Source organism: Pipistrellus kuhlii, unplaced genomic scaffold (genome assembly GCF_014108245.1).
Source record: "Pipistrellus kuhlii isolate mPipKuh1 unplaced genomic scaffold, mPipKuh1.p scaffold_m20_p_1, whole genome shotgun sequence".
NCBI classification, from domain to species: domain Eukaryota; kingdom Metazoa; phylum Chordata; class Mammalia; order Chiroptera; family Vespertilionidae; genus Pipistrellus; species Pipistrellus kuhlii.
The window spans coordinates 35,629,841-35,645,441 of NW_023425404.1; the positions used below are offsets into that span (position 1 = coordinate 35,629,841).

General features: G+C 54.2%; 1 protein-coding gene across 6 annotated transcripts in view; it reads right to left on the reverse strand.

Annotated features, from left to right (window-relative positions):
• The window catches only part of TLN2 (talin 2), a 401,618-nt gene that overhangs the window by 32,262 nt on the left and 353,755 nt on the right, over positions 1-15,601 (reverse strand). For all 6 annotated transcript variants that reach the window (XM_036440039.2, XM_036440034.2, XM_036439998.2 and 3 more), the window contains 7 exons: positions 15,331-15,477; positions 12,000-12,166; positions 10,592-10,775; positions 6,912-7,037; positions 6,616-6,732; positions 4,281-4,466; positions 474-581 (listed from right to left, as the gene is read on the reverse strand). In XM_036440039.2, coding sequence (XP_036295932.1) covers positions 474-581; positions 4,281-4,466; positions 6,616-6,732; positions 6,912-7,037; positions 10,592-10,775; positions 12,000-12,166; positions 15,331-15,477 — 1,035 coding nt within the window. The remainder of the gene's footprint in view (positions 1-473; positions 582-4,280; positions 4,467-6,615; positions 6,733-6,911; positions 7,038-10,591; positions 10,776-11,999; positions 12,167-15,330; positions 15,478-15,601) is intronic.

Below are 15,601 nucleotides of genomic sequence, written 5' to 3' on the forward strand. Positions count from 1 at the left end.
AAATGGAGTCCCTGTGCTAAAAGCCATGACGCCAAAGCAAGACTTAACATGGGACCTAATTGCAGTTTCAGCCTTCGCCAGGAATGTAATCTCAATCAGCCCGGGGTCCTCTGGTCAGGACCAGGGCGGTAATCCATCACGTAGGACTTCCCTTCCCTCTGAGGAGGCGGAGCACTCTGCCTGGAAAGGCCTTGGTATTCCCCGACCTCCCTCGTTCTAAACGTGCTCCTGGGGTAGGCATGCACAGACGAGCACGATACACTTTCTGGTCTGGCCCTTAGGGCCTGGGGGGCAAGCCACCCTAGGAACTGGGAGTTGGTGCAGGCCTGAGGCTGCCGTGTGGGCCATCTATCAGCCACCACCACGGCCTCACACTCAGCCTGAACAACGCCCTCAGAGGGGTTTGCCTGAGGAAAGGGGATGGTCTGCACTGAGTGAGCTCTTCTCCAGCCCGGGCCCTCACCCCCACTCACCACCAGGACGTGCTCCAGAAGGTCCAGGTAGCTCAGGGTGCACTCCGTCCCGTACCGCAAGGCTCTGGCACGCACGTCCTCGCTGACATCAGGGTGGAAAGATGCTTGCTGGAGAAGAGAAAGGAGCGTTGACATCTTAGAACAGAAAGAGCCAGCCAGAGGGCCAGGTGGGGTCTCCAGCCTGGCAGTGCCATCTAGCCTGGACTCTGGATTCTGGAACTCCTGCTGCCTCACGTCGGTGACCTCTGAGAAACCTGCCCTGACCCCGTGGATAGCGGGGTGGTCCTCCACTGTCCCCTGCCCCCCCATCTCCACAGCAGGCTCCTTCCAAGGCTGTGTCTTGACATTTTTAGTGCCCTGGAGCCAGACAAGAGCAAGCGAATCTGGTCCCTCTTATCTTCTTTTCCCTTTCTCCCCGTCCCCGCATCCCGCCTTCTATGAAATGTTAAGAAATTCCCCAGACCCTGAGAAGTCAGGAAGGATTCGTGACTGGGCTTACGCAGGAGATGTGCGGCTCCAGGGTCAGCCGTGTCTCCTCGGAGCCGTGAGAAGTCCCGCCGACCCCTCCCCGTTCACAAGCTAATCGCAGCCAGGCCCTCCCGCTGTGACCTGACCACGCCGGGGTCATGGTGTGGCGCCCAGCCAGGCCCTGGGCTCCTGGGAACCTTCAGGCAGCGAGCTCCCCAGGACCCTTGGGTGCCTGGCATTATCCAGGCCCAGATAAGCCGAGCAGGACGCATGGTGGGTGCAGCATTTGGCGCTTTTCCCGTGCCCTCGTGACCCGCCGAGGCGACTCATTCACAATGTATCATTCCAGATGGCACACCCCCTCCCGGGGTTGCTGGATCAGCTACAGAATGCCCAGCTGAATTTGAATCTCAGATACATAATGACAGAAGTGTCATGTAGGTAGGGGACACCTTATTTTGAATTTGCTAAATCTAGCAACCCTACCCATTTAAGGACCTTACTTCCTTTCTATGATTCTCGTATGTTCTCTCAAGTTCTTTCTCGAACTTGGGAGGGCATACAAGAATACATAAATCACAAATCAGAACACACAGGAATCACACATTAGGGTAGCAGGTCAAGACGGACGGGGTATAGTAACCGGACTCCACATTTCTTCCAGTCAAGCCCTCCTTCCTAGGATGGGGGGTGCTTGTGGAACACCTGTTGTCCCCCCATACCTGACACCCTGCCCCCAGCCCTCTGAGAGAAGCAGGGATCATTCAGTGGCCAGCACCTGACATTCACGTGTCCTGTTTTATGCATTTGAGGACACACTGGCCTCGGAGGCAGGAGCCAGGCCATGCCCATAACCACAGCTTAACCACGTTCTTCACCGCCACTACACGGTGTCATCCTCGTTCCTGTGTCCCCAGCTGTGAGGACAGAGCCCTGTGTCCGCTCTGGAGAGACAAACCTGGGGAAGCCGCAACAGCGATGCTGTCTGGTGTCACCTCCAGTGGCTGACGAGCAAGGCCCTCACTCAGGGCCGTGTGGGCGCTAAGGCTGAAGTGCTCTTGTCCAGTGCTGCCAGCTCTGTGACTTGGGAGGGCATTTTGGGAGAGCAAGCCAGCAGTAATTAAAAAGTCCTATCATTTTACCCACTAAGTTCTAACTTCTGGGAGGAGTCTTGCCTAAAATGAAATAATCCAAAACATAGACAAAACAGATATGCCCAAAGATGTTCCTTGCAGTAAAGTTTATGATAAAAAAAAAATAATAATGCAGACAATATCTAAATATCTGATGATAGGGTAAAGATGGTATTCATTAACAGAGTATTTCTTGGTCATTAAAAGCATCAGTTATAGCAACATAGAAACAACCATCTAATGTTAATTGTTAACAGTAGATATAAAATTTTATATAATGCAAACCTATGCACATGGAAGTAAGATCAGGAAGCAGCAGACACTAGAATTTACTTAGGATGTAGGGAAATCTCCACCTAAGGAATTAGTGTAATCCTTCCTTCCTGATAAAGTGGGCCAGTATATAACCTACTGCGCTTCCATATCTGCCCTGGATTCCCTGCTCAGCCTCACACGGCAACCTGGCCCGCTGCTTGGCACAAGGGTTCCTTCTCCATCCACCATCCACCATCCCTGGTATGCTACATATTCCCTATTGCGTGCACTTCACTTCCTTTCTGCAAAGGGGTGGAAATACAGGCGACCAAAGGAAATGTAAGTGTCAGCCTGCTAAATAAATCATATCCCAGCAGGAGCCTCAGGGCTCAGCAGTGACGCTTGTCAGCAAGCCTGGCTGTTGTTTTTGTCCTGAAGAGTCAGGATGGCCCGATCCAGGGAGGGGCTGAGGCTGGGCCAATGAGTTTGTTTTTTATTTTTAGTTTTTAAACTTAACCTCCCCTCCTGCAAACAGAGGAATGCGTATGAAGAAAGAGACTTGAAAATGAGAGCTGCTTGCCATTGACAGCTTGATCATTTCCCCCCAAATGTCTCCTTTTCATTTTGCGTCTAATGGAGACAAAGTGCCTGTCTCTGCTCAACCACAGTGACCCTGACGGAGCGCGGTGGCTGTGAGGCCACGGCAGCAGAGACAGACTGGCTGGGAGCTCAGAGGCCTGGTTTCAGTCCTGGCTCAGAGGAAGTAGCTGTGTGACCTCGGTCAATCCCTCCAAGCCTGTTTCATCATCCATCAAATTAGGAAAATTCCCCTTGCCCTTCCCATCTGGGGCCAAATGAGAATATATATGACAACCCTTCCAAAACTTCAAGGTGCCCTGCATGCACACCTGGGTGGCACTGGGGCCACACCTTGCTAGGCGACTACTAATCTCTGATTGAGACTGGAACCCCTTTTGGAGCCATCATTTTCTGGAAGGCCAATTCCATTAAGCACATCAAAATGACCAATACTCATGGCCTCAGGAGAGAGTCTAAACTCCCTGTTCCAGAACACGAGGTCCCTCATGAATGTGACCCCACGACTTTGCCACCCACTGCCCCCACCCTCCACCAAGCCCAGGAGAACAGTAAATTCCCACACGAGGCCCTTGCACACCACCTCCAGCTCATCCTCCCCTTCTGAGGACCATCAGGTGGACCTTGCACCTGCTGCCCTCATGCCCCTCGCTGCAGGAGCTGCAATAGCAAGCTTTCAACATCTGTGGTCCACCCCCTGCTCACCATTGCAGGGAGTCACCAATTAACACTGAGGAGATGTCAGAATCTCAGGGGCAGGGATGGTGCTCAACGGATGTAGGGGATAGAGAGTTCTCTCTTATGGCTCACTTTCTTAATAGAAAATAAAGTGAAGGCCATAAAGCTCAGGTCTCCCCAGCTCCCTTACAAAGCACTGGCTCAGGGCAGCTGCCCTGGTTATCTATCTGAGAGCCAGAAGAGTTTCTCCAAAATGCCTGGCACAGAGAACGTTCTGTTCTGTTCCTCTAATTCACTTCCTCCCCCCTTATGGCAGCACCCCTCCTGGCACAGAAGGGATGAGCTACAGAGGCAGGAAAGGGTACAGGCCGGCAAGGAAGGCAGCTCTCATTTGGAACAAAGGGCCACTGACCCATTTCCTGCTGTCAGAACGGCCTGCACTATACTCTCGTCTGTGAAGACAGAACTGAGAGGAGAAGTGAGCGGCTACATCAGCAGGGCGACCCCACCCCTTCACACGCAGAACTAACTTAGCATCTTTTCCCTCAGGCTGAAGCGCACACGCCTTCCGCATGCATTTCAGTCCCTACTTTTGAGCTGCTCCTGTGTACAAACCAAACAACTCACTCATGACAGAGAACTACCCATCCATCCTGAACAGCACCAAGGCTTTTACCTTGCAAGCCATGAGCATATCTGACACGGCTTTCCGGCTCAGATTGGCAGTGGCGATCACGTCCTCCTGTCTGCACGAGTTTCCCGCTGCTACCGCTTTGGCTGTTGCCATGGTGATGCCTTTTGTCATCCTTATCGATTCCTCAGGTGATGATGTCTTTTCAGGTACTTCTTTCGACTGAAACACCTGTTTCAGTTAGAAATGGAAGAGGTGGGGGAAAAATAAGAAAGGGAAGGACAAAAATAATTTACTCTTTTCGGACCAGGCTGCAGCTCAGAGTCTGAAAACTGAGCCGGCAATAGGAAGAAAGCAAAAGGCAGGAAATGAGAAATTTAATTTGAGCATAGTAATATCGTTCTTGCTTTCAAGATGCTACCATGGATCAGCCTTGCACACCTATACTCGGCATTTAGAACATTGAGGGCAGAGCGATATACCTATAGCATTAACCCACGTGTCTGTTGCAAAATTGGGTACTCAGTGCTTGGAAACCATCCACCCCAGGGAAGGTGGGTCTGTGGCTTCCCATCCCCAGAAACTCTGCAGTCCAATGCTGGCTGACCTGGATGCATCAATCTGGACTCACCTCTCTCTCTTTAAAGGGGTGTAGGCATGGGGGGAATGAAACATTCTGTTTCTTCTATTCTTGGCCTGTCTTACAAATATAACTGCATAATTGTGCATAGGTGTTCATGTGGAGTGTGCCACAGTGACAATGTGAATTATTTAACCACACATCTCTCACACACACACCCCTCCAGAGGAGCTGGAACAAATTAACCATGGCAAATAAATATATCACTTCAAAGTTCCACCTGTCAGTCAAGCCACCCGTTCATGCTTCCAGCCCATCGGGTTTGTTTCCCCACCAGGAGTGCCTAGTGCCTGGCTGTGTGCTGAGTGTGCACCTGGCCCTGCCCGTGAGGACTCCTGCATCAGCTGGGGCTGCTGTGTTCAGTCCTGAGCAGCCACGTCTCAGCAGGGGAGTCTTCCCTGATCTCAGTGGAGAAAGGAGGGCACAGCTGTTATCCTTGCCACGTGCCCATCAGTGTCAGACATCACTTCCCTAAAAATGGGCAGCTGCAATTAAGGCAGGACCCCACCCGCAGGCCCACCCCCCAGGCTGCACTGGAATGAAGGCCACATAGAGCCCTCCATAGGAATGTGGCCTCCTGCCTCATGCTCTTTGGAACCTCCTGTGTCCACTTCAAATCTGGGTCCATTTGAAATCACACTGGGATACTTAGGTGGACCATGTGTCTCTAATTTCCCAGGAAAGCTCCACATTTCAAATTTTCTCCCATTGCCACCATTAGGCCCACTCACATCTGTCAGAACATGTGTCCAGATGTTGGTAGGAAAGCCCCAGCCCATGTGGGCAGGTAAGTTCCAGGTAGCAGTCCTTAAGGACACCACCTGTGTTCCTTAGCACAACATCAACCAAGGTGGGCTCACTAAAGACAGGAGGAAAGAACACCAGGCTCCAGCACCAAAGCCCAGGGGAGCCACTCATTTTCACTGCTGACCCTCAAGGGCTGGTGACCTTCACAGGTGACATTCTAATGACGCAGGACAACTGGCAGCAAAGGCCAGTCCCTCCGCCCCCACCTCCAAAAAGGAGTTGAAGCTGTAACCAGACCTCCTATTAGAAAGAACTCTCAGTTTGAAACACTCATTTCCACTTCTGTTTTCAGGGATTAGGGTGAGTCAGTCCAATCATCACAAAAGCAAAACAATCATAGATAGGTATCCATATCACAGTAGCACCAGGACATCTTCACTCAGCAGCACTGGAGCCAGGCAAGAAAGACCACAGGGTGGACTTCTCTGAGATCAGACACTTCAAAGAGAAGGGAGCTGGGGTCTAAAGGGCAGTGTCTCAGGGGAAGGCATCCAGGTTCTTCTAATGGCAAATCTCAGGCTCCAAAAGGCACGAGCAAGAGTGAAGGGCTGCTGGTTGCAACGGGAATCCAGAGGGGCTGTGAGTGTGTCTACACGATTGTATAGATGATTAAAACTCAAATGGCTACCCTGACTTTTCCCTTTGCCAGCAATCTTCTGTAATGCTTTGGTTTCATGCTGCAATTTTAGTGTCATTAAACCTGAATTGTCCTACATGATACATTTCAATTGGCCCCTTAATTACAATTATAAACGGATCCTAACCAAATTCTGGGGTGGACAGTATGAGGTTGGATTTCGGGCAAGCAGGGAGTGAGCCTCCCTAGTTCAGGTGCTCCGGGTTGAACCTCTTTATCCTCACAATCTCAGACAAGCCTGGGCTGGGCCAGCTGCTGGACATGGGGGCCCCAGGAAGGTGATGCTGGCTCCTCACCGTGAGCTCCTGCTTCATGTACTCGATCGTGGCCTCCAGCGCCCGGGTGCCCCGAGTGGCCTCGTCCTCCACTGCCTTCACGGTCTTGAGAAGGGAGGTGACATTGGTCACCATCACCTGCACAGGAAGAAAGGCTGAGAGGAAACAGGGCACTGAGGGCTCATCCCTACCCCTTCCCTTCCAGATCCGATGTCATGAGCAAAACCGCCTTTCCTCAAGCAAGAAAGGAGCTCCGAAGTGCACCCTGTGCTTCTCTCCCCAGCACTCACTCCCCCTGCGTGCTCGCTGCACTCTACCTTGGCAGCCCCCTTGAGCTGGTACATGGAGGGGTCGTCGGCGGGCTTGCTGGCAGCTCCCTTGGTAGCACCAATGAGGTCGGAAAGGGCCTTGGCCACGTCTTTGATGGCGTTGATCAACACCACCTGGAGGAGCAGGAAGGCCCGGTGAGCAGCACCCCACGCAGTCACCTACTGGCTTCACCTAGAGCACATGCCCAAGGGCAGGCTGGGGGCAGCTGGGTCTCTAAGTCGGTGGCCCTCAAGCCTGCAACTCACAGAGTCCTGGGAGCCACCCCTGGGCATTCTGACGCAGGATCTGGAGGAAGATCCTTTATCCAGACTTTGAAAAGCTCTCCCAGGCTATTTGACATGTTTACACACCTCCCAGAGGGCAGCTGTGCGGACACACTGCCTACAGAAAGAATGAGGTGGCTAAGCAGACACCTGAGAGGCAGCACCATTCACCTGCGCTCTGAACTGGTGACAAGAATGCTGAGAACAAAATGTGAGCCTCATATCCCGGCCTGCAAGGCCTCCCTGGCCACCGACCGCATCTTCGGCTTTGGTTCCCGGGTTCTCTGACTCACTCAACATGCTACAGGCACTTGGGTCTTTCCTCCCCACTGCAAGGCCCAACCCATCCCCCATGCAGGGCCTCTGCTCCTGCTGTTCTCTGTCTGGAACCTGGCTCTTTTCATCCTCCAAGTCTCAGCCCAAATGTCATGTCCTCAGAGACCTTCCTGGACCACCCAAACTGTATCCCGGCCACACTCACCTACACCCGCATCCATACTCAACCCCATCAGCTTGCCCTGTTTTATTTACAGCATTTACCGGCATGTGGAATTATTTTAGTATTCATTCTCTTAAACACCTCTGCCTTCTCCCCTGACTTGGATCTAAGATCCGGAGAGCTGGCCTGGACTCCTGCTTGTGAGTTTACACTCAGAACAAGGCCTGACACATTAGTGTGCACTCAGCACATGCTTGTGGAAAGAATGAATACACAGGTGTGTACCCACAGAACACAGTACCTTCCCTCTTCTAATGGAACACAGACTGTCTTTCAGCGTGCTGGACCTGGAATCTGATGTGGCATCCTTCCTTGGGAACACGTGACAATGGGCATTACATTAAACTCTTCTAGGTCCATGTGCTACAGTTACAACTCCTACTTCAACAACAACAACAACAGTAACTTCACTTTATTGAGGGCAGTGTTCCAGGGGCTGAGCCAGGCACACACACATATCTTCTCATCCAGTCCTCACCATTGCCATTTCAACTGGGAACTAAAATGCTTATGCCCACACTACCAGGATTGGGAGTGGGAAGTTGGGATTTGAACTCTGGCCAGTGTGACCCCAAGGGCACGGTCTTCACCTCCAGACTATATTACACTATAAAGCTCTGGCTCCTACAAATGAGCTCAGCAACAACAGCCCTGCCCACCTCCCCGCACTGCTGTGAGGATGAACTGGACAACGTACATGGAAACACATACTAGAAATGGGGAGTGCCCGTTAGCTGCAAGCACAGGGACACTGCGCTTTCACAGCCCCTTCTCCATCCTGTGCCTTCTCACCCACAGGACGCGCGGGACCGTGGCCAACCTCTGAAACCAGGGCATGTTGGGCTGGGATGGGGCTCGTGGGGAAGGGCTGATATGTGGGAACCTCACACTGATTCCTGAGATGGTAGTGGGGAGAGGCAGAGAGAGGAGGCTGAGGGACAGAAGCATCAGAGCTGCCACTTTCCCACCTGCCCTGTCCTGTCACTGGACAACTGGCTGGCAGGTGGGGACATTTCCCTCTAAAGGTCTCATTAGAAATGGAAGCTTTAGGATATCTAGACCACTTGGGAGTTAAGACTGAGCAATTCAATGCATTTCTCTATTCAAAGATTTTAACAGTTTCTGGCCAAGTCACTTCTAAAGTTGAGCCAGGCTTGGAGAGCATGAGTTCCCCCCAAAGATGCATTTTCAAGCTTTGTCTTCCTCCACGGGGGTAGGAACAATACTGCAGCAGGGATTTCTGTGAAGACTTCAAACGGGAAAGGGTTGCTCTGATGCTGTCAGAGAGAAATCCAGCAGAAGGAGTAAAGGGGGCATATTCGCCAGGTTCCCTCAGGGCCCCAGGCCACATGGGAGCAGAGCTGGTGGCCTGTGCTCATCAGAACAGTAACTGTCAATGACCCAGGCACAGAATGGCAAGGAGCTCTCTACCCATGTTGTCCAAAAGGGCCAAACAGACTGGTTTCCTAGTCTATTGGCTTCATCAAAGTGTCTACATGTGATGGTGCTGGGATAGAGAGAACAGAGGGAATGTAAGTTTTGCACTTGGCTGTTAGTTTAAAAACATGTGAGCATACTATCGACAATAAAAAGTATATTAAAATAAATAGATAAAATAAATACAAAAATTAAAAAAAACACACACACAAAAAGCACAGGTGAACATATGTTTGATTGGTATCCACTATGCACTGGGAGCTGTGTTGGGGGCTTAGGTTTCAAAGATTAATAAGCTGTGATTCCTGTTTTTGATAGCTGATAGTCCAGGCCTGTGGTCGGCAAACTCATTAGTCAACAGAGCCAAATATCAACAGTACAACGATTGAAATATCTTTTGAGAGCCAAATTTTTAAAACTTAAACTTCTTCTAGCGCCACTTCTTCAAAATAGTCTTGCCCAGGCCATGGTATTTTGTTGAAGAGCCACACTCAAGGGGCCAAAGATCCGCATGTGGCTCACGAGCCGCCGTTTGCCAACCACGGGTCTAGGCTGAGGGACATAAGCAGATAACGCCAATGAAACTGCTAAATCAGGGCAGAGTATAAGAGCACAGAGCCCTTCCCTACCCCTCCACTTCTCTCTTCCACTGTAGAGCCAAATTTCTCAAGCAGGGTGTCTACAGGTGTCTACAGGTGCTGGCTTCGTTTCTTACCCTCACTGGCTTCCCTGCCACTCCACATCAGCGGCCTTGGCTGGGGTCACCACTGCCCTCCAGGTCACGTGGGCCAGTGGCCAGCTCTCAGACCTTCCTTTTCCTGACTCCTCAGCCATCACTGGGGTGGAACACTCCCTCCACATTCACATCAGTCTCCCTGGCTCTTCTCCTAGCAGCTATACCTGCTTCTCGATCTCCTTACTCATCCCCCTTCTCCAATGCACACGTTCCCCGCTCTGGGGTCACAGTCTGTGTGGCAACCACGTCTGAATCCACATCCCTGTACCCTAGTGGGTTCATGCCCACACCCTAGTGGTGCCTGCACGTCCCTCTGCCACTTCTAAGTCAACATGCCCCAAACAGAACTTACCTTCATCTCCCGCCCAAGCAGCTCGCTCTAGAGGGCTCCATACGTGGAGCCACCCCCACGCACCGATCTAGCCTGAAAGTGGGGTCAGCCCTGCCCCTCGCTCTCCCTTACCCCCAAATGCTCACTGCATTCAATTCTGTACCAAGCCCGGCTGAGTCTTCTGCACAGATTCCTCTCAAATCTGCTGGCTTGACCCCTCCCCGCAGTCCATGCCACAGTCCTGCCTGGATAAGGCCATCCTACCATCCCCAAACCACGGACACCCTCACACACACTCTGTTTGCTTCCAAGTTCCCATTTTGCCTTTGGTTTCTTCTGAGGCCTGGTGTCAGTGTTGGTGGGATTACCAGGACCCCCCCATCACCCAGGCCCACCCGTACCTGGGTCTCAGGGTCATCAGAGCCCAGGCTGGCGGCCCCCAGCTTGACCACCTCGGCGAGCTGGGTGATGGTGGCTGCTGAGGACTGGGCCGCCTGGGCCAGCTTGTCTGGCGTGGACGCGGCCCCGGATACCAGCAGTTTGGTGTCTTCCACCAAGGCCTTGGCTGTTTTCAGAATGTTCTCCCTGGAAGGGGAGAGCAGATGGGAGGGGAGAGACAAGGGCCAAGCGTGGTTACTGACAGTGGGAGGAAAAGAAACCCTTCAGAGGGGCTTTTTGTGCCAGGGCTTTGAGGAAGAGGTTTCCCCTCCCTTATCTGAGGCGCTCATCTTCCATGAAGGAGTCAGCTCTGCAGTTACAGAGTCGTGTACAAGCAAAACTGCAATGAAAAATTCAGGCCCAACAGCCCTGCAGCTAAATGAGGCCAGCTTCCTTCCTGAGGCCCCCCTCTCCCTGCACATACGTCATAGCTATGGGAACACAGGGACCGGGGACCCTCCCAGCACATCAGAGCCAACAGGCTGGGTCCTGGCAGGGGGACCACTGGGACTCTCTTCTAGCCCAGCCCTGGGGCTCAGGAGAGAGGGAAAGGGCAATGGACATGGGGAGAGCATATGGGTGGTCTCCAGCAGCAGTGGAGACCCTGGCACCAGCCTTTCAAGTGAGGCCTAAAGAGCCAGCCCGGAAGAGACTGGAGGCTCAAAGTCCCACACCCCAAACCATGGGCGAACTTACTGTCCCTGCCCCCACCCCATGCTCCCAATCCTGCTGGGACTGGTGAGCAGACAGTAGCCTGGGCTCCAGTGTGCAAGTGGAAGACCCGAAAGCCGCCCTCTGCAAAGCAGGCTGGGTTTGGGCTGAGAGGCAGAGCTGGAACACGACTCTATGTAGACACCTGGCAAAAGGTGCTTATTTAGATTACTAGAGGCCCGGTGCATGAAAACTCATGCATTTGGGGGGTGGGGGGCGGGGGGATCCTCAGCCTGGTCTGTGCCCTTTCCCCAGAACAAGAGCCCTCAGAGGATGTCCATCGAGGAGTGGGCCTAAGCCGTCAGTTGGACATCCCTAGCACTGCTGTAGAGGTGGGGGAGGCTCCCACTACCACCGCTTCACTCGCAGCCATGAACCCAGCTTGTGGCTGAGCCAAGCTACCCCTGTGGGAGTGCACTGACCACCACCAGGGGGCAGCGACTGTGTTGAGCATCTGCCCCCTGGTGGTCAGTGAGTGTCATAGAAACTGGTCATTCCCAGTCATTCAGCTGCTAGGGTCAATTTGCATATGACCCTTTTATTATATAGGATGTGGTTCACTTTCCCCACTTGAACGTCTTGTTGAAATCAAATTGGATGGCCACATTTCTGGCTGCTGAGCAGTGTCTCCACAGACCAGCCCCACCCAGGAGCCCGCACCTGTGGTCTGCGAAGGTCTCATTGTTCTCTGCGTTCAGGGTCCCCGCGGTCGCAAACATGATGGTGGTGTCCAGGTCGGCGATGATCCCGGACACGGCAGTGGCGGCCGTGATACATGCCTGGGTCCCCTTGTTCCCAGCCTGGAGAGCTGACAGCACCAAGGACACCTGTGGGCAGACAGCGAATGCCAGAGGGAGTGGAGGAAACGTAACGCAAAGGTGCACACAGTCTGAGAACCCTGAGTTCTTTCTCTGCGAGTCGATGCAGCTCCCGGGTTAACAGCACAGTTTGGGGCCAACCCTTCCATCTGAACACCAGCGTTGTTGTTAGCTGGGCACCTAACCTTGGGTAGGAGGGTTTACTTCTCTACGTCTCAGTTTCCTCATCTGTAAAACGGAGCCATTACTTCTTGTCTATCAGCGTTGTGGGCAGGATTGAGTGCAGGAAAACGTATGTGCAACGTCTAACGTGGAACTTGGCACAGGGTAAGGGTTCGGGAGAGGGCCGATGCTGTCGTTTAGCTGTGATTATGTCGCTGAACCCACAAGCAGGGATACGGGATTAGGCTCCTGTGAAAGGTGTGGCCATTTCTGTCCCCTCGGATGAGGATTTCTGTAGACCAGTCCCCGCTGCCAACACTCCTCGCTCCCTCCCTGGGCTGCTTCTTTTTGTTTTTTATTTGTCACACACCTTTACATAGTCTTCATTTTAAGTAAGAAGGGTACCTCTTGACTGAAAATTCTCCGTAGTGGAGCTCAGAGGCGTCCCTGGATGTTACCTCTACCCCAGCACTCCCGAGTCACCTGCCACCGAATCATTCCAGGGACCCGAGGGTCCAGCACATTGGTAAGGTGTGCATGCCGGCGCCTTCTGTGTCAGGAGCCCTGCCTTGCCATCTGCCATACCCACTGCAGTACCACTCACTGTTCCTAGAGCCACTCCCGTGATACACACCGGACCCCACCACACGCTGCGGACGATCCTCCCTGGCTGTGGGGAGGACCTGTTCAACTTCTCCAGGACTCTTACCGGCTCCTGACTTCAGCGTTACAGCTCCTACCACGCCAGCCAGCTCCCACTTCCCAACGCCCTCGGCTTCTCCCGGCTCCCAGTGGTTCTGCCCTCTGCCTGCCTCTCCCCTCCCTCCTCTTCTCCAGCCACTGGTCTGCTCATCTGCCTTCCCTGCTGTTCTCTCCCGGAGAGATGGCCGGACCTCCTGAGGAGTCTGCACACTCTGTCCGTGCCCTCAGGGGGGCCTGCTGGCCACTGATCGCACACAGTACGAATGGGCCCGTGGCAGGAGGCCCTCTGAGCTGCCACAGTAACCCCTGAGCACACACACTCCCCATCCCTGACCACGGCTGACACAAAGAGGAGTCTGGTGTGTTTGGGAAATGCATTTTTAAGGCACGCCGACCAGGACGGGGCCCAGAGTTTGACCGCTTTCTCCCTCCGTGCGGCTGAGGTCTCGGCAGAGGGGGGACAGTCAGGCAAGAGGGGCAGAGAGCTCGCTTCCTGAGGACCCACCATGTCCCAGGACCAGCCCACAGACAACTGCTTCCCAAGCTGAACCCCGCTGTGTCCCGGCAGGAAAAGGTGAGCCAGGCTGGCACAGAGTTGGCCTGGGAAGGAGGGGTCCAATTTCTGGAATGAACTCCCAGAGGACAAAGGCTGAGGCAAGTAAGCAGAGTCCAGGAGGGGCCTTCTCAGCCAGTGTGAAAATAAGGGTCGGAAAATGTGTCCCGCCCACTGCAAAAGGCGTGCCGGTCAGCTGGGGTTTATCGAGCATCTACTAGTCACTCTACTAGTCACTAGGGACCAGGACAGAAAAGAGAACAAGGCAAGGGCACATGGCTGGGCGAGTGACAGAATCACGCCGAGACCTGTGAGAAAGATTCAGGGAGGGGAATGGGAAGGAGGAGGGGAAGGGGGAGGGAGAGGAGAGAGCAGGAGATCAGAAGGGCCAAGTAGACTGACTGCTCTGAACAAGCCTCTCTCTGCCTTTGATCCTTCCCCAGGCGTCTCCATCAGGGCCAGCTCAGGAAGGCTCACTGCCTGGCAGGCTCACTAATATCATGCCACTTGGTGAGGACCCTCCCCTCCCCTCCTCTCCCTTCCCCCTACTCCTGCTCCAAGGACTTCTACTGGGAAACTTGGCAAGAGCGACCTCCATAACAAGGAAGGGCTTTCAAAGGAGGGCGAGAGCCTTCCTGAGCTGGGAGACTTGCTTCCCCATCCTGTGGAGTCCAGGAGGCCTGGATGGCCCTGTGGGCTGCGGGAGGCGGCCAGATCTCGGCCCCGGCCAGGGGCCACCTACAGAGCAGCCTCTGTAGGGCGGCTTTCAGGTGAGGGGTCCCCACCCACCCCTCAAGTCCTCTTGCCAAGCTTCTAAACAGGGCAGAGCTCTGTGCCCTAAGAAGCTGAGTGCAGGGGCGGGGAAGCCGCCGAGTTGGGGTGTGCAGCCTGTGCAAGTGCTGCCCGGGGAAGCGTGACTCAGAACTGAGCCACGCAGAAGGCTAAGGGCTGAGGGAGAGCAAAGCGGCCGCTGGGAGCGAGGGGGCACGAAGAACCGGGAAACCTCCCGGGAGGGCAGTGCCAGAGGAGAGCTCACAGACGGCAGCTGGCATTGATTAAGGGAACTGTGTGCCTGACCCTGTGCCAAGCCTTATACGCATACCGTGGCCATTAGTCTGCACGACCCCACAGGCCAGGAATGAATGATATTCCTGGGCCCTTCTTTTACCGTTGAGGCATGCGAGGCCTGGCAAGGTGGAGTGACTTAGCTGAGATCCTAGAGCCCCATCCACCACCCTCTGCGACTCGCTGGACAGACTGCCGGCCGTCAGAGATGGCACGCAGGCCCCTGCTTTCCCGCCAGGTGCCATGCAGCTTCGGGCAGGCTCCACCCTCCCCCACATCACGTCTGTTTTGGAAACAAAGAGGTTACAGGAGAGCAGCTTTAGGTCCCTCTCACTCAGCCCCCCAACAATGAGGGGCCTCCCTGAGAAGGAAGCACAGGGGACAAGTGTCCAAGGGGAGGCAGGAAGGGGCTCCGAGGCTGATCCTGGACTTTGCAACCATCTGTCCATTCTGTCCGCAGCTGAGCCCTTCACGGAGGATCACCGGGGGCACTGACCTTGGCAGGACAGTCCCCTTAAGGCCTGTGGTTCACCCCCAGCTCCTTGAGGGACCCCATCACTGGGGGGACCCTGGGCTCGAGGGAAGATGCCCCGACCTGACTGGGCTGGGCTGATTCCGGCTTAGTCTCTTGCTGATGACCTTGTTCACAGCAGGTCACTGTGGCTCTGTCGGACCCAGGGCCGCTCCTTACCTTCTCCGTGACGGCGCGGGCGCACTCGATGAGCTCCCTCTTGGTGTAGCTGTCGGTGGGGCACACCTGGAGGGCCCCCGCCTTCTGCACCAGGAAGATGCAGCCGTGGCCCAGGTCCTGCACCCGCGTGCGAATCTGGAAGCCGATCTGGGGAGGTAGCCGGGGTGGGGAAGGAGAAGCGTGAGGGACCCGGCCATCGAGGTCCTCCCTGCGTGGAAAATTTCTCCTGCGTCCTATGGGAGCCTGGCTAGGAAAATTCCACTGCTGCTCG